At 40.5% G+C, this 20,833-nt stretch overlaps 2 protein-coding genes across 2 annotated transcripts; both read left to right on the top strand.

The window, feature by feature from the left end:
- Positions 1–3,525: 3,525 nt before the first annotated feature.
- On the top strand, positions 3,526–11,205 carry gjb9b (gap junction protein beta 9b). The gene is made up of 3 exons (XM_037793682.1): positions 3,526–3,668; positions 8,620–9,102; positions 10,031–11,205. Exons 2-3 carry the CDS (start codon positions 8,713–8,715, stop codon positions 10,460–10,462), a joined length of 822 nt encoding a protein of 273 aa, XP_037649610.1. The 5' UTR covers positions 3,526–3,668; positions 8,620–8,712; the 3' UTR covers positions 10,463–11,205.
- A 1,799-nt stretch (positions 11,206–13,004) lies between these two features.
- On the top strand, positions 13,005–19,712 carry pef1 (penta-EF-hand domain containing 1). Its single transcript, XM_037795583.1, has 5 exons — positions 13,005–13,160; positions 15,126–15,402; positions 17,177–17,332; positions 17,902–18,045; positions 18,241–19,712. The coding sequence occupies exons 1-5, from the start codon at positions 13,140–13,142 to the stop codon at positions 18,468–18,470; spliced, it is 828 nt and encodes a 275-aa protein (XP_037651511.1). The 5' UTR covers positions 13,005–13,139; the 3' UTR covers positions 18,471–19,712.
- Positions 19,713–20,833: the final 1,121 nt, after the last annotated feature.

Genomic DNA, 20,833 nt, shown 5'->3' with positions numbered 1-20,833 from the left:
TTCATTGTAGTGAGACCATTTTTTTTAACTTGACCTCACTGTATAAAATTACCTGTTGTGACCTCTAAGATAATCACAGCCTCATGAAACTTTACAACCACAAACTACAGACCTAGGGCATTCAGAGGTCCTAAGGGAGTTTCTGAGCAGTTTCCAGAACAGAATTGCTCGACATCCAAACCAACATCGTATACTTTGATCATAATGTTCTAAACCCTTATACATACACTTTTATAATTAATTTTAATTAATTAAATAATTAATTAATTTGTGTTTATTTCTGATTTATAACTAGAACAACTAGTCACATAGTGCTCAGCTGCATCTGAAATTAATCTTCAGCTTTCAGATGATGTACACCACTTCAATGTGACATCTACTGTTGACCTGTACCCCATTAAAAAATACAAAAACGGGTCTATTCTGGATCTCAGAGGGTTAATAAACAAGACAAAATTCTCCACAGATATACAAGTACCAGGAGAGAATTTACATTCAGATCCAACACAATGTAATGATGGAGGGTAGCGAAAGTGAAAGAGAGGTGCTCGGTTTGAACTTCTCAGCAGCTTGAACAAAATGATCACGCGCTAGTTGTTTGTACTAATGTGGCTCTGCCAGCCCATTTAACCTGCGTCAACCAACATTGTTTCCTGGCAACAGTGTGGTAACCACATGCAGTAAGATAATGAAAATGTGACACCAACATACCACACATTGCAAAAAAGTAGGTTAGAGAGATATGAGTTAAACAGGCTCGCTCTGATTGGCTGAGCATGTGCATGTATAATCAGTGGGCGGCTAGTGAAGAGAGCCCTAATGAAGAACTGCAACTCATCATAGAGCTACAGTACAGCGGTGATATCATTTCTTTAGTCTCACCAAAAAGGCTGCTGCTGTTTTAAATATTAAATCTGCTGCTCAGCGCAGATCATCTGGAATAGCTCGTCTTTGGTATCGCTATTGACAACCGGCTCTGCAAGCTTTTCTTGGATGCTGCCTCTTTCTTTATCACAGATGATGTGGCTGCTTAGTTTTAATAGGGGAGATGAGATCCTCTGCTTCTCTGTCTGCTTAACATTTCTCCTCTCCCTCTCTTCCCCCCCCACCCCCCTCCGTCTGACAGAAAAAAAACTGTGATAAAACGATGGAGCATCAGCATTCTCTAGAGGCCAATGAAGGGCATAACATATTCTCTGTAAACACATTCATCTTTCTCTCTGTCTGATCTTTCTCCTGTATGCTTCCCCTCGATGCGAGATAGTATAATATTTATTGCATAATCCAGCCATGTGCAGACTCTTCTATTATTTTGGGCTAGGTACAACCTGACTTTTTTTTTTTTTTGAAAGGATGAACTGGTTTGATGTAGCAAGAGGAACCAAGTGAGAAACTTGCTTTGTGGCTTGTGAGGAAGTTACAAATAAGGTTGACAAACATCACTATGGCACACCCTAACTGAAGTTAGTAAATGCCCTGAGGTCTGTATTCTTTTGCTTTGTCTCTCCCTCTCTCTGTCTGTCATTCACATACTAACAACATACCAACCTATCTACATACTCATGTTCTAAAGTGCACATGTGTACCTTTGTTTACTATATATGTTTCATTCATGGTATATGCAGCCAACCAACAAGTGGGTGTGCCAGCGTATTACTTGGAAACTAGAGAGAGAAGAAATCAAACAAACAAACTATAAAAAGCAGGTCTGAACTCTCTCCCTCCTGTGGAATGTATGGGATTGTTTGCTATGAAGACTGATTTTGATTACTTTGTGTATGTGTAAGGGCCATGGTTAGTTTTTATTTTAGTTTTTCAATTTCATCTTAATTTAGTTCTTAGAGTGCATTCGCTAGTTTTAGTTTAGATTCAGTTTTTCAGAAAGGTTTAGTTTTACAGTTTTACTTTATTTTTGTTAGGGCCAGGTATAATATCTCAGAAGAAGGATCTAGATGTACGTATGACCATAATGTTTAATCCTTGTGCTACTTTAGTGAAGCAGTTGCAGCCATATAAGGGAAGGTCAAGGGCGATCAGTTTCTGTGGTTCAATGTCACGGAAATTCATGTCGTCTCCTTTTTCGGGTAGCGATATATTATAGTTAAAAATACTCAAATTGAAATTAATTTACGTTCATTTTTTATTATTTTTACTACCCAGGCAATTTTGCTTCAGTTTAACTTTAGTTTTCTTAAAGGATATAGTTTTTTATTTAGTTTCAGTTCAGGGCTTAGAAGAAGTAGTGTGACACAGTGAGGATGTGATACTGTGGGATCTGAATATGATCCCATAGGGGATTTGGGGTGTGTTTGCTGACATCAGTAGTGATCAGTAAGTCTTCTTTTAAGACCTACTTATTGTAATTACCAGTGTTTTTCTTTCACTTTTTACTCCAAACTATTGTTTAAATATTTATCAGACTTTCATTTTGAGTATAGGCTCAAAGGAGTGCCTGACATTGTTCTTTTTGTCCACATACAATCATCACAGTGCAAAGGAAGTAAGTAAAGTAAGTACAATTTTATTTTAGCCAAATCCAGCAACCTATGGCAAGTTGTAGTGATTCTACTCTCTGCTAACAGTCGTCCGTGGTTGCTCGTGATAACTTATGTGAATCGTTGGCGTATATAATAAACACAGATGTATTTAAAATGTATTAAAGTAGAATTGAAGGGTTTAAACGAGGACACAGCTGCCGTCACTATACGAGCAACCACGACGCATTCGGCTGAGACTCACCAGTTAACACAGTTAGCAGACACTGTGTACGTGTTCTTGTGATGCTGACCTAATGATGTTTGCTTTGTGGTCATTAGGTTGCCCTAGTTAGAGCAACAAACATCAGATTTCACAATAACGCCACAGTTAGTTGATTGAGTTCATTTAGTGTCATAGGCAGTGTTAACTTAGCTGACGTTACTTGTTTCACCATGTGACGCTGACGTTACTTGTTTCACCATGTGACGCTAACGTTATAGGCAGCTGAGAACTGCTCAGACATCCTAGACATCGTAGTCAAAAGTAACGTTGTATAGAAAGTAAAGGTCAAAGTAGAAAATGACAAGCTTGCATTCAGACGTGGCCGTATTGGGAGACGCCACCCCGGTAATGGCAACTTGTTTTTTTTTCAGAACCTAAGTACGCTAGTAATAGAGTCAGTAAATGCAGGTTGATGACACTGAGGGGGATCTTAAGGTTAAATGCCTGAAACCAGTGCAAAACCAAGTACCGACAATGGCTCATACTTTGCATTGTAAAGTACACAACACAATGCAGGTATGTCAACTGTCTGGTTTGTCACCTGCGTGTTGATGACCTTTACTTTTGATTTAACTATCGTTATCACATCATTTTCCATTCTCGCGTCCAACTCTCTGTTCCTCTTTTTATTCTCTGATGCTATGTCTCTTGTCTTGAAAAAACCCCGAGGCAGGTCTACTCATGCAAAACAAGCTCAGGTTGAAACTGCCAGTGTGTGAGAGTAAAGTGTCCGTATACGATGCTCCACCCATTCCTCCCATTCCTGACTCTTCCAGCAAGTCCACACCTCAAAGCCAACCCTCTCAAAATAACTCCAGGTGAGACTGAGTCAGTCAGCATCGACACAAGGTCAGCTAGGACACACTCACTCACCAGACAGTCTGTTACACTGCTTCTCTGGGTCTAAGGTAAGGGGCTTTATCTTTATTTATAAGAAGTGTTAGATCAAGAAAATAAATAGATACATTTCAGTTTTAATATCAGATGAATACTAGAGAGAGGATTCAAGAGGACAAAAGATTGTTTGAGAAGAAGGGACACTAAAAAGGGCAAGAATATTGTTCATTCTGTTCCTTCTCTATTATAAGAGGGAAGATCTTGTGTGTCAGGAGGAAGCGCAGCCCTGGTGCGTACAAAAGAGTGAGATTTGTAAAGACATAACTGGAAGCGCTGCGAATAAACCTATACACGGATTGCTTGTGCTTTACTCCTCCGGCTGATACGTGTTACCTTGAAAGATGGAATAAAGTCAGGTTGAAGAAGGCGAGATGTGTGAATGACAGGAAAAAAGAAGAAAAAGGCTCACAAGGGAACCTCAACCCCATCTTGTTAGCCGGGAGCATTGACTCATACAGACAATGTAGACTCGGGTATTTGCAACTGGCTCAACCTGTAGAGCAAGTCACCGTTAAGGATCTAACAGCGTGTCAGATGAGGTGGTTATGTACACAGGGATTTAGATAAAGCTGTAGACGCGGAGATCTGCACTGAGTATTAATACAAGTTTAAAGGGATCTTTTCTAACTTTCCTTGCTTATAATACCACACCTGTTTGTGTGATGATGAGAATGTTTATGGTCGTTGATTTCCCTCATGAGAGTCACAACTCATGCACACTGTGTTAGACTCTTACCCCATTTGTGCCCATTGTGCAGACAAATGTGAAGAATTTTTCAAAATCGGTCAAACCAAATTTTCTAGTCTTTGGGACTTTTGTTTTTACAATAGACGCCAATATATTATAGGAAAAATCATTAGTCCCATGCGACCAAATACTAAATATAGTATGATAAGAAAATGGCTGTATGACAGAGACTACAAGGTGCCCAATCAAGTATTTGGTATCTATGAATAATAAATAATAAAAACAATAAAAATATTAAAGATATGCACACATATTGCAGGGTAAAAAAAAGATATTTCATATGGAAAATATTTAATAAACATAATGTTAATGTTTTTCCTCATTTTTCAAAAATCCTGATACATTCTTCATGAGATCTAAAAAATTCAAAGTTGTACTGTTAGATACTAGACCGAAGTATGTTCTTACTGGGGCTGTCAATCGATTAAAATATGTAATCGCAATTAATCACAAATTAATCACACTTTTTTTTTATCTGTTCAAAATATACTTTAAATAGAGATTTGTCAAGTATTTAATACTCTTATCAACATGGGAGTGGGCAAATATGCTTACTATATGCAAATGTATATGTATATATATATTATTGAAAATCAAATAACAATACAAAAAATGATAAATATTGTCCAAAAACCCTCACAGGTACTGCATTTAGCATAAAACAAATATACTCAAATCATAATATGGCAAACTCAAGCCCAATGGGCAACAACAGCTGTCAGTGTGTCAGTGTGCTGACTTGACTATGACTTGCCCCAAACTGCATGCGATTATCATAAAGTGGACATGTCTGTAAAGGGGAGACTCGTGGGTACCCATAGAACCCATTTTCATTCACATATCTTGAGGTCTTATTTAACCTCCTTCTCGACAAGCTAGTATGACATGGTTGGTACCAATGGATTCCTTAGGTTTTCATATGATGCCAGTATCTTCACTGTAGCTTAAAAACTGAGCCTGTTACAACCTAAAAATCACAAGTTGCATTAATGCGTTAAATAAATTAGTAGTATTAAAACAAATTTGCGTTAACTTTGACTAACCTAGTTTGTACCAATTTTCAGGACTTTTGACCAATCAGAACAAATGTTGACGCATTTTTCCCCTATAATATAAATATAGTCTTTGGGTTTAATAAAGCCACTAGAGATGTATTTGCATCGCTATATTGGAAACAAATGCACCCCATAACCTGAGGTTTTCTCAGTCGAGAAAGCGTGATACGTCTCGTCTGTCACAACAAAGAGAAAGACAAACACACGGCAGAGAGATAGACGAGGCCGTCTTCTGTCGGCACGGAAGGCAACATTGCAATCAAGAGCAAATAGGAAAACAAATTGTGGTCCGGCTTCGCCATCTCTCTCAGACAAGATATACTGCTGTCTCTTGAGTTTGTTATTTTTTCCGTATCTGGGCTGAATGTCACCTCAAAGTTAGTGTATGTGTAAGTGTGCATCTCGTATGAAATTGGGAGACAGCTCGCACTGATGAATCGTATGTTCTATATGTTTGTGCAAAAGCAATGAATGATTAATACCACTCTCCGTTTAGAAGGAGCGGTAACATCAGCAGTGACTGAACGTGTCTGGCTTTCAGTAGCCCATGCTGTGATTGTGAAGGCATTCATTGAGTCAAGTCTTTTTATGCTCTGTCATTTTTAATAGTCAGGAATTCTGGATGAGAGAGAAAATAGCAACTGATTTGACAGCTCAATATGTCTACAGTGATGCAGACGGAAAGTGTTTCTGAATTCAAATTGTCTGGATTAGACGAGACAGAAGTGAAATGGAACAGTGGGCAGCGAGGCTGTTATCCAACTTGTTCCGGGTGCATTCTTTTCTGTCGCTGAAAAGAAATCCTTGAGAAGTTGTAACCCTTATGTGGCGTCGCAGACTCTCCTTATGTTTACACTTACATAACTAAGTCCTAATTCAAAGATGTTTGCATCCAACAATGAGTCTTTTCAAACACTCATTCTGCACCTGCATGCACACACCTACATGCAAACACCACTTCATTTACACACCACCAAACCCACAGAGAGAGAGAGAGAGAGAGAGGATACAAATGCAACCAAAGAAATCTGAGAGCACACCACCCACACACAAGGAAACAGAGGTGATCCATGACAGCTCCATCTTTAAAGTCTGCACACGATCACACCATTAAATCCACACGGTGATATTTTTACTAAAATTCCCTTTCTTTCTGTCTCAGAGCACGGATCCCGCGGTACGATCAAGGCTTGCTTAACATTCACAAATGAAATGCGATCCCCTGACGGTCCTTTGAAGAAGGCTGCAGTAGGCACTTGGGGGTTACAGAGATGGCTGTGGCGGCCTGATCAGCCACACTGTTCAAATAGCTGACTAATAGAGTTGAGAGTATTGGTTTGTCTTTTCAGCACAGGGAGGCTTGGATGATGACTCACTCACTGATGTGTAATGAGTCAGTGCTGAAGAGGCAGCTCTGTGTAAATACGGATCAGCTATGAATGGGAATGTGTTTGTGAAAATGATGTCTGGTTGTTTTGTTGCCTCACAACTGACCGCCGTTTCAAAATTGCTTTTTTGTTTGTGATTGTTTCCTCGGTTTCTTAGGGCTGGAGGAATAACACAATAGAAAAGTTCTGTAGCCGTTCGTTGCTATACCTACGAAAAGTAATAAGCACTTTAATTCGTATATATCCCATGAAATAATTTCATATTTAATCCATGTAATTGTGAATCAGAAAGTATAAAGAGCAACAAACACAGCATAGGAAGAGGTTGGGGTGGATGCAAGAGTGAAAAAAACACTGGACTTTCACCCAGGTGACCGCTGTTTTATTTATTTATTTTTCACGTAACTTCCGTACTTAAGTTGCGCCACTTCCGGAGTTATTTTAACCCAAACCACGATCTTTTCCTAAACAAGTAGTTTTGTTGCCTAAACCAAGTCAATCTTTTCCTAAAACTATAGTTTTGTTGCATAAACCTAACTAAGTTGTTTTCTGCGAAGACAGAAGTTAATTTTGAAAAGACTGTATGCATGTAACAAGCAGATATTGACATGTGCGTCACGTGCGTAGACTGTTTATAAAGATGGATGACGCGTGAAGCCAAAATATCCCGGATACGGGAGCTGTCTTCTTGAGATTTTGGAGCCGGAGTCTGCGCAGTATTGACCGGGCCGTGGAGCCGCGGTATCGAGGTCACCCGCCCAGACCAATCACGGGACGAGCACGGCCGCACATTGTCAGTGAGAGAGACTCACAGACTGCCAATCATGACGTCACACCCCCTTTTTATAGCATCAAATAACCAATTAAAACCAAACTTATCGGAAAAATGTACACTTGAACATACATCAGCGTGATAAGAACTACATAAAATGATTGGAACCATCTTTGGGAAAAATGTATTTGATGTGTACTTTGACTTTTTAATTTGGACCATGTCCCATCCGCTAACATGGAGGAGGCAGGATTTATGACCTATACTGCAGCCAGCCACCAGGGAGAGATGGAAATGTTTTGGTTTCACCTTTGGGGAGCTGTCATGTCATCCATCTTTATATACAGTCTATGGTCATAAAAATGAGGAATAACTCTTCATAAAATATACAAACCGTTGTATGAGGATACATTGAGATGTGTAAATCATTAAAGGGGCACTCTATTTTACATGTCAAGTTCAGTTCATGTGCATGTATAGTTTGTGAAAAACGTTGTATAATATCTCCTGGGGCTCTGGAGGGGGCTTGTCCAATCTGAGAAAATAACCCTGACGATGTCATAGCGGTGTCATCGGTCGACTTGGACTTGTAGACTGCAGATTTATAACAGAAAGTCTAAATTATAACTTGGCAGTGTGGAGTTTAAAAGATGTGGGTGTTTACCAGGCAGGGAGGGTGTAACAAAAGACGCCATCTGGTTGCATTATGGGAAATGTAGGATCCAGGACTCTTGGGTCTTCCCAATTTTAGGGACTAAAACTCAAGATATTTCAGCTGCTGCATCACTTGTAACCCTTTAAAAAAGAAAAGAAAGAAATCTGTCTCGCTCAAGTCCTCCAACTTTAGGAAGGTGCAGTATTACATCACCGGAGTATTCGTTTAAAGCTGCAATTCTTGCTCTATAAAATGAAATGATATATGAAAAGAGGAATGTGCAGTGCTCTTTAGTGCTTTACTATCCTTTTTCTAAACTGCTTTGTCTTTCTTCCATCACTCAGGTTCAGATCATCAAGAACCACCTGGTCTCCTGAGGAGCTCCCTCATCTCCCTCAGCCTCTTCCGTCCCCTCCTCCACCTCTAAGGCAGCAGCCATGAACTGGTCTGCGTTGGAGTCCCTGATCAGCGGGGTCAACAAGTACTCCACCGTGTTCGGACGCGTCTGGCTCTCCATGGTCTTCGTCTTCCGGGTGATGGTGTTCGTGGTCGCGGCCCAGCGAGTGTGGGGCGACGAGAGCAAGGACTTCGTCTGCAACACAGCCCAGCCGGGCTGCAACAACGTGTGCTACGACTACATCTTCCCCATCTCCCACATCCGCCTGTGGGCCCTGCAGCTCATCTTCGTCACCTGCCCGTCGCTCATGGTGGTCGGGCACGTCAAGTATCGCGAGCAGAAGGACATGAAGTACACCACCTCGCACAAGGGCAGCCATCTGTACGCCAACCCTGGGAAGAAACGCGGGGGGCTGTGGTGGACATACCTGGTAAGAACGGGGGGATGTGAACATTTACGCCTCGTTTCCACGTAGCTCTGTGTACGTATGCGAGTCAACCGGAAGATCATTCATTCCTATGGGAACCTATGTGATCTCCGATGTTTTTTTGCAAAACTGCAATGATGGCATATTTAGCAGTTTTGTGAACTATTTTGTTAACAGACGTATGAACCACTATCCATGCCCTCTACTGTTACCGTTAGCTAGATATGTCGTCAACCTTTTCACTACAGAAATGTATAAATATCTAGACCGGATGGCGACAAACAGACATTAATTCATAGATATTAAAACAATGTTTTATGCAGCTCACTTTGCTCCCATTTCTGCGGTGTTTTTTTTATTCATCCGTAAAGACATACATTTCTGCGTTGAACACTAGGGGGCGTAATCCGTATACTATAAAGATTTACAGACACGAAAACAAATCTGTGTGGAAACAAGGCGTTATTCTTGGTGTCCTGCTGTAGACGTCACATGTTAAAAACAGACACAAACATGCTTCGGCCTTCACCAAACTGAAGTTAGTCATTGTTAAAAATGTCAAAAATAATTGCCATGGATGAGTGGCTATAAAAGGCAGGAGAAGACATTTGTGTAATTACATATGTTGTGTTTTTTCTCCTGGATACAAGAAAACAGTTTTGATAGATTATTTTGCACTTTTTGGGTCAATCAGAAACAAGTTTCACCATCCCTCCAAACCTGGACTGAAGCTGTACGAGTTATGAATGGTTGAAAATCTTTTCATTATAGATCCTGCATTAGGTCTTCCTCCAGTTTATTATCAACCTCAGAGCAGTAGTGACTGAAAAATCACCTAGATATTGTTTGATGGATGGAAAGACAAATGACCACCTTTTTTTTTTTTTTAATAAATGTCCCCCAGTTTAACACTCATTTATCTTTCTCACAGGCGAGTCTGGTTTTCAAGGCAGGCTTCGACACCGGCTTCCTCTACATCCTGTACCACGTCTACGACGGCTACGACATGCCCCGCCTGTCCAAGTGCTCCCTGGCGCCGTGCCCCAACACAGTGGACTGCTACATATCGCGTCCCACCGAGAAGAAGATCTTCACCATCTTCATGGTGGTCTCCTCTGCTTTCTGCATCCTAATGTGCATCTGCGAGATGATTTACCTCATCTGCAAACGCATCCAGAAACTCATGAAGAGGAAGACCGATGCAGAGAGGAGGATGTTCGCCGACAATCACGAGATGACGCCGCTGGCAGCGCCCAGGTCAGAGTTCAGGTCCAAAAGCTCAATCAGAGTGGACCCTACATTAATCTCTACCCAAAATCTCAGTAACTTCAAGGAGGAGGAGAAGCCGTCTGAGAAAAAATGATGCACGATATGGCGGCGACCATGTTGAACAGCAAAGTACTGAAGTGGCCGCTGCAAGCAGATGCATTCATCAGACTCTATGGAGAACTGCTGCTCGACACTAAAGAGATATCCATCAATTCAGGGATTTCTGAGGCAGCGATTTTTAAATATTATCGTGTCTGCAGGAACGCACACTTTATGCATGCAAATTAACCCCTCAAAAGGAGGATTACAGAGGAAGCTAAAGGGTTTAGAATATTTTGTGTGTGTGTGTGAGATGAGTGTGTTCATGTCTGTATTTGTGTTTTTTGTGTATGTATTGTTGGCCACAGTTACAGTATGTTTAAGCTGTTATATGAGGTACTTTTGTACTCTTGTGTGTGTATAAAAGTATAAAATGTTGTAAGACCCCTGAGCGAACCATTTCCCTGAAGACACGCACACACACTGCCCCCTAATGAATAAAACAAGATAAACGCACTTCCTTTAGGGGTGACGCAGTAATCGGCAGAGATCGCTTGAGGCGTTTTTGTTCTCAGATATGCAATATGAAGAAAATACTCTTTATTGTTCAAGAGTTAGTTGAACTCCTCTTGACATTTTGTGTTCTCATGCTATTAAATCAGCTTAGTGAAGGTATGATACATGTATGAACACATGAAAAATGATACAAAAGATGTTTTTATACCCACAAATTTGGTTATTTTTTAGAAAAATAATGAAGACTCCAGATAATCTATTTTTTTTGTATTTATTGTTGTGATATATATAAAGTTATTTCACTACTAAAATATTTCTGTGTGTGTGTCCTTGCTCTTTTTGAAGCGTTTTTTCACAATTATCACATGAAACTGTTTCATAATAATAACAACAATAATAACTTAAAAGAACAGTTTGATTGCAATACAACAAACATTAAGAATAATAACAGTAAAGTTATACAGCTATTTGCCTCCACAAAGTCCATTAATTCCTGATAATGGACACCTTGAAGGGCATTATCCCGCTTATACCATGGTCACTTACCAAAGAAAAAAATATTAATACAATTAATTTATATTTTAATGCATTTTGCAACCAAAATCTAAAGTTTTTCCCCAATGCATTCACTGCATTTCCCTGGTACCCCTGAAGGTTTGCTAATACCTGGAAAAATCATTACCATCCCATAAGGTTCTTATGTCTTATGCAATGGAAATGTTTTTCACTGCTCCAGTAAATAGGACGGACCTTAGCTACGACTTGGCAACTAGTCCGCTACAGTGTTGTAAATAAGATATTAATTTTGATTCATTGAATGTAGCTGCATCACATTACTTAAGAACGTTGAACAGACAGTTTCACTGGAACTACTTAGTAGGTGTCAATTATCAGGAATTAATGCACACCCTGCAGCCAATCAGAATTGAGTATTCAGCCAGACAATGGTTTAAGTTTAGTTGTATTTTTTACATATCTTTGTCCAGCTTTGTTGTCATTGCATTGTCATTTAGCTGCATTTCTATCTTCCTGTAAATTGTTCTTGGAACTGTGTGCAAGCACAGTGAGGGTAACTTAAAACTGGAGTCAAATTCCTTGTATGTGTACGCACATACATACTCAAGATTCAAGATTCAAGATTCAAGATGTTTATTGTCACACCAGATATACAGGTTCAATCGTGTGAAATGCTTTTTGCTGGGAAGCTCCATTAAAATAATAAGTTATATTACAATTATAAAAGGAAATACTTTGTACAAGGGCATATTAAGAACATATACATTAAGAACATATATAGTATAAGACATATTTTTGTGTGAGAAGGTGTCGTATGAATTATTTATTTAAAAGTGGACATTAAAGCTGAATCAGATTCATATTTATAGCTATAAATTAAGGGATTGTGTCTGACTGTGAAGATACGGTATGGGAAAGGACAGGATCCACTTTGTTAAAAAAGAGAAAAAGAAAATACATTGAAAACAACAGATAAGCATTAAGGTGATTCCCATACAAGACCAGTGCATTGTGCACTGTAATAGTATAGTATTGATAGAGCTAAATGAGATTAAAATATGTCCCCTTAATTATTATGCACGCAAATAAACTTCCAGTAAGTGCTCCACAGACAGACTCAGGAAATCCTTTGTCCCCTGAGCCATCAAACTGTACAACACCTCTCTAGGGGGGACAAACGAGGACGGTCTGCAGGACAGATTATAATGCACTATACTCATTTTTAACAGTCTCTTCTGCACTATATTCACTTCTTTAATAGTCGTGTATCACAGCTGTTACCCTGCACTATATTCAGTTTTAACAGTTTTCTTCATCTCCTTGTATTTTTGTATCTGGTACATATATATATATATATTTTTGTACTTTGTACAAACTTTTTTACTGCCTTTTTACTAACATGTTTTTCACTATGGAACTGTGATGCTGGAAACTTGAATTTCTATCTAAACCCAGTATCTATACAGGATGATCACTCAGCATTGGGTTTCCATTCACATTCATGAGAGTGACTGATGGGCATAGTGATTCATACTCATTTGTTCTGTCGTCATCACTTTTCCACTCCGCCGTCCAATCAGGAGCAGGGAACGCGGGTGCGGTTTATGACAGACCCGGAAATGCACCAATAGCCTCCCAGATGCGGCCAACTGTCCGCCTCTTCACGGACGTCTTGTTGAAGGAAGTAAAGTCTGTCAAACATGAGTTTCCACTACGGACAGGTACCAAATAACGCTCTTTCTGTTTTGTCTATGTTAATTACACTAACATGTTAGTGTTGTTGAATAACTGTGTTATCTGTTTTATCGCCTTGAGATAGCGTAACTAAAGGTTTAAGACATAGAAACACAAGTTAACGCGAGCCAGTCATTAGAGAGCAGTAAACAATGTGAACTGTTGCTGCTTCATCATAACACTCATTAGCTTGTGTTGCAGTGTGTTTTATACATTAAATTGCTCTAACATTGCTGGAGGATGTAGTGAAGTAATATGTAAGTTAGCTGTCATGGTATTTTCTCATTTGACCGGGTTTCTTGTCTGTGCATGTCCTTTTGTAGTTTCTCTGAGCAGATATCGCGATAGTTTGTACTTTGAGTGGTTTAAAGAAGTATTCAGATCCTTCAAATTAAAAGTGGCAATGTCTTACTGTAAAGATATTAGTCCTGCATTCACAATTTTACACAAGTACAGAAGTAACATCAGGCCTATTATCAGCAAACAGTTAAAAAGTAAAAGTGCTAGGAATAACCCCCTCCAGAATCTATTAAATATATATTAAAGGTCCCATATCATGCTCATTTCCAGGTTCATACTTGTATTTTATGTGTGTACTAGAACATGGTTACATGCTTTAATGTAAAAAAAATACATGTTATTTTCCTCATACTGTCTGCCTGACTATGCCTGTTTTACCCTCTGTCTGAAACGCTCCGTTTTAGCCATGGATGTATTAAAAGAACTGGATACAGCTGGATACATTCCTATGAGAGTTGCTCATTGGCGCATGAAGCCTAAATGAACTTTCGTTTGGAAAAGTACCCGTATCTTGGCGGATCTTGGGGCAACTGGGACATGCGCAGTAGCGTCCATTCGGTCACATGACTCGGTCACCGGGTCCCAACGTCACGCTGTCGTCACGGCTTGCGCCCCAGCCTCGGTCTGGGTCTCACTCACATGAACGGAGGAAGGGAAATAACTCTGGATTCAGCTATTAGTGCATTTTACAACTTTAAAAACGTAATTTTTTAAATAAGGGCTATTAGAGGGTTCACACTGGGAAGTTGATTCACCTAAAAAAAATGATCCGCTGAGTTACAGACGTCTCTTTCCCAATGTAAGTCTATGGGAAAAAGTCTTTTTGGGCCCAACGGCATCACGTGACGGACACGGAAGTTGCAGTACCGCCGTTTGGCCACTATGAAAGTCCGGATCGCAGAACGGAAGTGCGTTGCCATGCAACAGTTTTGGTCCATGTTTACTTCCTGTCAGCGGATGTCATTCACATACAATGCAACTGAAATAAACTGGGGCACATTTAGAACACTTGATGTTTAAAACTGTGAAATGGTTTATATGTTATAGATTTGTGACATCACAAATAGACAGAAATCCTGACGGCTTGTTAAAAAAGGCACAGTTCCTGAATACTGGCTGTGTGTATTTCTCCGTGGACTGAGCATTTCGATACTTTCACAGTATTTATATATCACTTAAAAATGCTTTATAATATAACAGAAACTAAAAATCTCACTTCTGACAGTAAGGGACCTTTAAACCGTTGGATTTTTATACTGATGCTTTCGTCTTTAAGCAACATTGAAATGTTGAATTGAGAATCTTTTAAAAATACTTTGTGTTCAGGATAGCTTCATATATAACACAGTGTATCATATTTGATAAACTAATTGCATGTTTTGTAAGTAAAAGTTTTAACCTGCGGGCTAACTGTATCTGCCAGATTAATGTGGAGGTTCGAAAAAGAATATTTCCCACAGAACTGTAGTGGAGTACAAAGTAGTAGAAAATGGATTTACTCAAGTAAAGTGCCTCAAAAATTCAGTACAGTACTTCACTGGGTAGTGAGAACTTCGATACATATTACCTCCATCTAGCCACACACAGCCCATTCATTCCTAAGTTGTACTTAACATACATTCTCAGTGAACTTGTCTTGTCCATCACTGTAGGGCTATCCAGGAGGAGGCAACCCACCACCAAGTGCTCCATACGGGGGAGGCGCTAGTCCCTATGGGCAATCCCCATCAGCTCCATACGGAGGTGCACCACGTCAACCAGCAGCTCATTATGGTGCTTACGGAGCCCAGGGTCAAGGAGGGCAGTATGGGCACGGACAAGGGGGTGCCCCTGCCGGGCATTATGCGGGTTACGGTGGACAGCCTCACGGAGGACAGCCTCATGGAGGACAGCCTCATGGAGGACATTATGGACACCACGCTCCTGCAGGTAACTATAGGCCGAGACTGGAGCTGCTTCTGCGGTACCTCCGCCCTGTGGGAGTGGAACAGGCCTATTCTGAACATGAGGAGACTGCAGATGGGCTCTGATTCCCCCCTTCTTCATCGCTTCTCTCTCTCATTTCCTCTCTCCCTCCCTCTCCGGTGGGATGATGGATAGAAAACGACTTACGTTCCCAGACAGTCATGTAGAGACAGGGTTCAGTTTGTGCCCCTCAGCAGGATTACACGGCTGGAGTGATGACTCCGGTAATACTGAGTGAGGGCTAAACAGAGTAAGAGACAGATGGGTAAAGAGTGTGTTGTGTGTGTTTGTGTGTGTGTGTGTGATTATGCTGTTTCCTGTAGTGGCTAAGCCTGAGTCAGAACCTGAAAGCCTATGTTGCTATCACTCCCCGCAGGGACAGCATCCATCAGGGTCTGCTGGCCTGAAGTGTCACCTGTCCCTCTCTCCCCATTCATTTTTCTGACAATCAGCCCTCCCTCCACTCCTCCCCTTGTCTCACACCATATTTTCTAACACCCCCTTTCTCTTCCTCCTTGTATTCAGGTAGTGGCCTCTTGCCCCCGACACTATCTCCCTCTTATTGAGCTGACTTTTTCCTCAACCCTTCACCCTGCTGTTACCTTTTCTTCACGACCTGTGCTTTATGAATCACTCAGCATGTGTAACTAAGGTTGGGGAGGTTTTCTTTAGCTGGATACAAACTAGTTTCACAACTATACTTTAGATTCATTATTCATGTTTGTCCCTTAATGAAAGATTATACAATATTTCAATGAAATAAGTGTGATGGTGGAATTATTAGACATTATTTACAGCTGTCACAAACCAGTATTTCAAACTGGATGAAATGTTTCCGTTGGTATAATATCACACAATTGTAATGTTTTTTTTTATCCACTCATTCCTATTGCAAGTATATCAATACTGTATCTACCAACTGCAACTTCGTTGTAGGAAGTTATATTAAGCATCAGAGCTGCAACGATTCATTGAATAGTTGTCAACTATTAAATTAATTGCCAACTATTTTGATAATCAATTAATTGGTTTGAATTAAAAAAAATGCTCTTATTCCAGCATTTTAAATGTGAATATTTTCTGGTTTCTTTACTCCTCTATGACAGTAAACTGAATATCTTTGAGTTGTGGCCAAAACAAGACATTTTAGAATGTCATCTTGGGTTTTAGGAAACACTGATCGTCATTTTTCACGTCATAGACCAAACAACTAAATCGAGAAAATAATCGACAGATTAATCGACAATGAAAATAATTGTTAGTTGCAGCCCTATTTGGCATATCATTTCTATGTAAAGTTTATTCCATGTTATAGTCATTATATACTGTTGTTTACCAAATCAGTGCCTTCTAAACACCAAAGCTAAAAGATTGAGTCGAAACATAGATGTATTATTTTTTATGATCAAGTTTCTGCTTGACAGAGTCAGCACAGTTTCCACTGTCAGACAGTAGAAGTGTGTTTCTTCATCTCTCAATAAATAAATAATTGTTTTTGCATCGGAACGAGGCAGCCGCTTCATTTTTCTAAGAATCTTCGCTGTCTTTTTCAGTGAAATAATAACTGGTAAAAAAAATATAATGACGGGAAATAAATCTAAGAGAATAATTCAAACTAGTTGGCTCAGACATATTGAAGAAGTCGAGGAAAACAGCGAGCAGGCTAAGAAAACAATCTTCTAGTGATGGGCATCTTTCTTCACCCTCCTATTTCTACTCTGATTTCTCCTCTCTGCAGGTAACATCCCTCCTGGTGTTAACCAAGAGGCATACCAGTGGTTCCACACCGTTGACACGGACCACAGTGGCTTCATCAATCTCAAAGAGCTGAAGCAGGCACTCGTCAACTCCAACTGGTCTGCTTTTAATGACGAGACCTGCCTCATGATGATCAGTAAGTCACACATTTGCAGCTAAATGAACTGCTCAACAGTGTGAGTGTTGTAGCTCTGTCACTATCAATGCCTTGATTGTGTTTCTTGAGGCAAAATAACACAATATTTCTAGAATACTTTCTGAGGAGGAGGACGTTATTTAGGAAAAAGAAATGGATTAAGGAGTCGTGGGACAAAGAAAGTAGGCTGGTTTTATACGTGAGTAGCCCCCTAAATCTCCTAAAAGTTGTGTTTCTAAAAGGAGAAATGTAGGCAGTAAGGGGATAGCCGAAAAAACAAGTGAGTCATGTAGGTCTCGGTACCTGTTAGCTGTGCGAGCATCCCGACATTCCAGTTGTATTTGCCAGGCGGTGACTAATGTGTTCCATTACCGTAATGAGACCCGTGTGACTCCTGTGTCCTACTTTAAGATAATACAAGGACAAGATCTGCGATGACAGACGAAGGGCTTGCTGGAAACATGGCAATCACATTTGCGGTCTGTTTCGAAAGACCGTTGAGCTATTTCCGAAGAAAACTGCCGGAGTCTTGCTTGCCTGAACGTGCTGTCCTTTATGTTTCCTGTTAGACATGTTTGACAAGACGCGGTCAGGTCGAATGGACCTGTTTGGCTTCTCGGCGCTGTGGGATTTCATGCAGCGGTGGAGAGCGCTCTTTCAGCAGTACGACAGAGACCGCTCAGGCACCATCAGCGGCACGGAGCTACACCAAGGTATCCCCGTTTGTGTGTGTGTTTGTTACAGATGCTGCAATTAACTGGGGATCACTTTGTAAACAAAAATGACCATGATCGGGACAATTGGCGGTTTAAATTTTACGCCAGTTTTTTTTAAACCCAAGACTTTCAGCAACACATAACAAAAAAATAACCACCTATCTTGTTTCCTCTTTCCTCTCTCCCTCTCAGCCCTCGCTCAGATGGGCTACAACCTGAGTCCCCAGTTTTCCGAGACGCTGGTGCGACGCTTCCCCACGCGAGGCGGACGACCCGGCATCCAGCTGGACCGCTTCATCCAGGTGTGCACCCAGCTCCAGAGCATGACGCAATTCTTCAGGGAGAAAGACACGACCATGACGGGCCACATCCGCCTTAACTACGAGGATTTCCTCTCCGGGGCCGTTGGCAGGCTCATGTGAGCCTCTGCACTGTGAGATTCACAGCATCATTCCCATGTTCAGGTCCTATTTTGCTCAGTTTTCAAAGCTTTACCATAAGTGCCCCCACCTGTCGGTATCTATACAGCATATCAGCCAGAACACATTATTCCATGTAGGGCTGTCCTCGACCAAATCAATTTTTAGTCCACTAATGCATACGATTTTGTCGACTAATCGATTAGTTGATTTAATTAACGTATCTGTGAGTTCTTCCACAAAGAATCACACAAAAGCACCCACTTAAAATCTTGCGTTTGTGCTCATAAGTTTCTTGGAAATAAGTCATTCAGCATGAAAAAGCATAAAAAACGACTAATTGACAAAAGAAATCTTAGTCGACTAAGACCAAAACGACCGATTAGTCGACTAATCGATTAAGAGGGGACAGCCCTAATTCCATGGCTTATTGCTGTAAGTAGGTAAAGCCTTACATCATGTACTTGAATGCAGTTCAGTGGCTATTATAAAGGTAGCTAAAGCCTTTACTGGATGGCTTAACTTTCACCAGGGGGTCAGCAGCAGGCTGTGAAAGTGTTTTTGAAGTTGACTGATGCTATGCTGAGTCATAATCTTACCATATATGCCTTGGTGACAGTTAGAACGTTTCCTGTTTACTAGTACCAGTATTTGATTGAATAGTTTAACTGAGATACAAGAGTCACTGAATGTTGACTTGACAATCCCCTGAGCCAAATATCTGTCAGGGCTGAATCACTGTGTAAAGACTTGACTAGGAAGTCAACTGCTTGACAAAATTATGCTGAACAGCAAATTCAAACCTTGTGAATCTGCTCACATGCAGCATTAACATGTTCCCGTGCCATTAAAACGATAGCCTTTTAAATGTACGTATATCAGGAACATTCAGCATTTCCAGAGGGTATTTCCATGCAATAGTTGCACATTGTATTGAACATTGCTTTGCATTCTGATGTGTGTAATTAAGCAAAAAAATCTTAATTATTCTACTCTCACAAGTTTTGCTACATTGCACTCGTGTAAGCCAGTATCAACCATAAATAAAAAAAACCTGTGGCCAAAGGATAAGTGACCCCAAAAGCACTAGAAAAGTGTTCCCCATTATGTTTGCCACTTTCCCCTCAATGAAATGGGATCTTCAGTGATCATGAGGTCTGTACTTTAATAGATATGTTTTGAAATCAGTAAACATGAACAAAATGGTTCTTCATGCCAAAAACAAATAAATGCTTTTCTATCACATTTTGATGTTTTCATATTCTTGATTAAGGCCCCTATTGACCCACATCTATGGTGCTCATAGCGATTGATAACGCCTATTTAATGGCCTGACAACAGTCTAATCGGCTGACCATTCACACTAATGAAAAACTACAGTTCCTACATTTTTAATAAGCTGCATACTGTAAAGTACGTACATTGTGTTTAATCTTTATCTGAAGGGTAAGTATTGTGTAAATGCAGCAGTAACTACTTTACTGTCTGTATGACAAATGTGGCCATTTCTATGGGCTTCGCTGAATTTCTTTTTTCTGGTCTAAAAGCGAGAAAACGGTAACTTAAATGGAGGAAAATCACTTCAGAAATGTTTTTTATCTCAGCAAAAGTGCAGCTGTTACTGTGATTTCTTTAACAGCAGTCAAGTCTAGTTGAAATCCAAACCCTACTCATGACCCTTTGCCCTCAAAATGTCCCAAATCAGAAACTCATTGGCTGCACAAAAGAGCAAAAGATCCTCTGTCTTCTCCTTCCACCTCTGGCGCTTCTTTCCCCTCACCAGCTGTTACTCTGCTTGATCAAAGTCAGTGTCAAGGGTCCTCCTGCTCCTCCTCGTCTCTTTCCAAATCAGAGGCAATCCATCAAACTCTCTTGTGCATCTTTTTTTGGTCATATCTCACGTCTGTCTGCTCCTTCCCCCGTCGCCCTCTATCTTAATCTGAGGCTAAACTTAGCCGTCCCAAGTCCTTAAGCACACTTTGTGTCACACTCTCCCTGCCATCTGACACATCACCTGAACGTGGATTTGGTTTGGGGACTTACAATTGGCCCAAAAGTGCACCATGCTTGAAGGTCTCAGCCCCATAGAGAGTGTTGCAGCAGCCCTTTTTCTGGCTTATGTGATTTAGCAGTGATTTAACCTGAAGTCCTGATTGTCATTTCCCGTGTAATGAGGGAATTTCCCACCACTGACCATGCCTGACATCTGTAATTAACTTGGGCAAATAGAGCAGGTCTGCGGGGCTTCAGTCAGCGAGGATGCTCCGCTCCACTCTGTCAGCCTCCAGTCTGTGATTTGGATTGATAAGACGGTTGTATTTTTACATAAAACTCTTGGCTAGTGCAGCTCTAAATCTCATTTACTA

The sequence above is a fragment of the Sebastes umbrosus genome, chromosome 15 (assembly GCF_015220745.1).
Source record: "Sebastes umbrosus isolate fSebUmb1 chromosome 15, fSebUmb1.pri, whole genome shotgun sequence".
Lineage (NCBI taxonomy): Eukaryota > Metazoa > Chordata > Actinopteri > Perciformes > Sebastidae > Sebastes > Sebastes umbrosus.
This window is presented reverse-complemented; position numbering and strand designations above follow the sequence as displayed.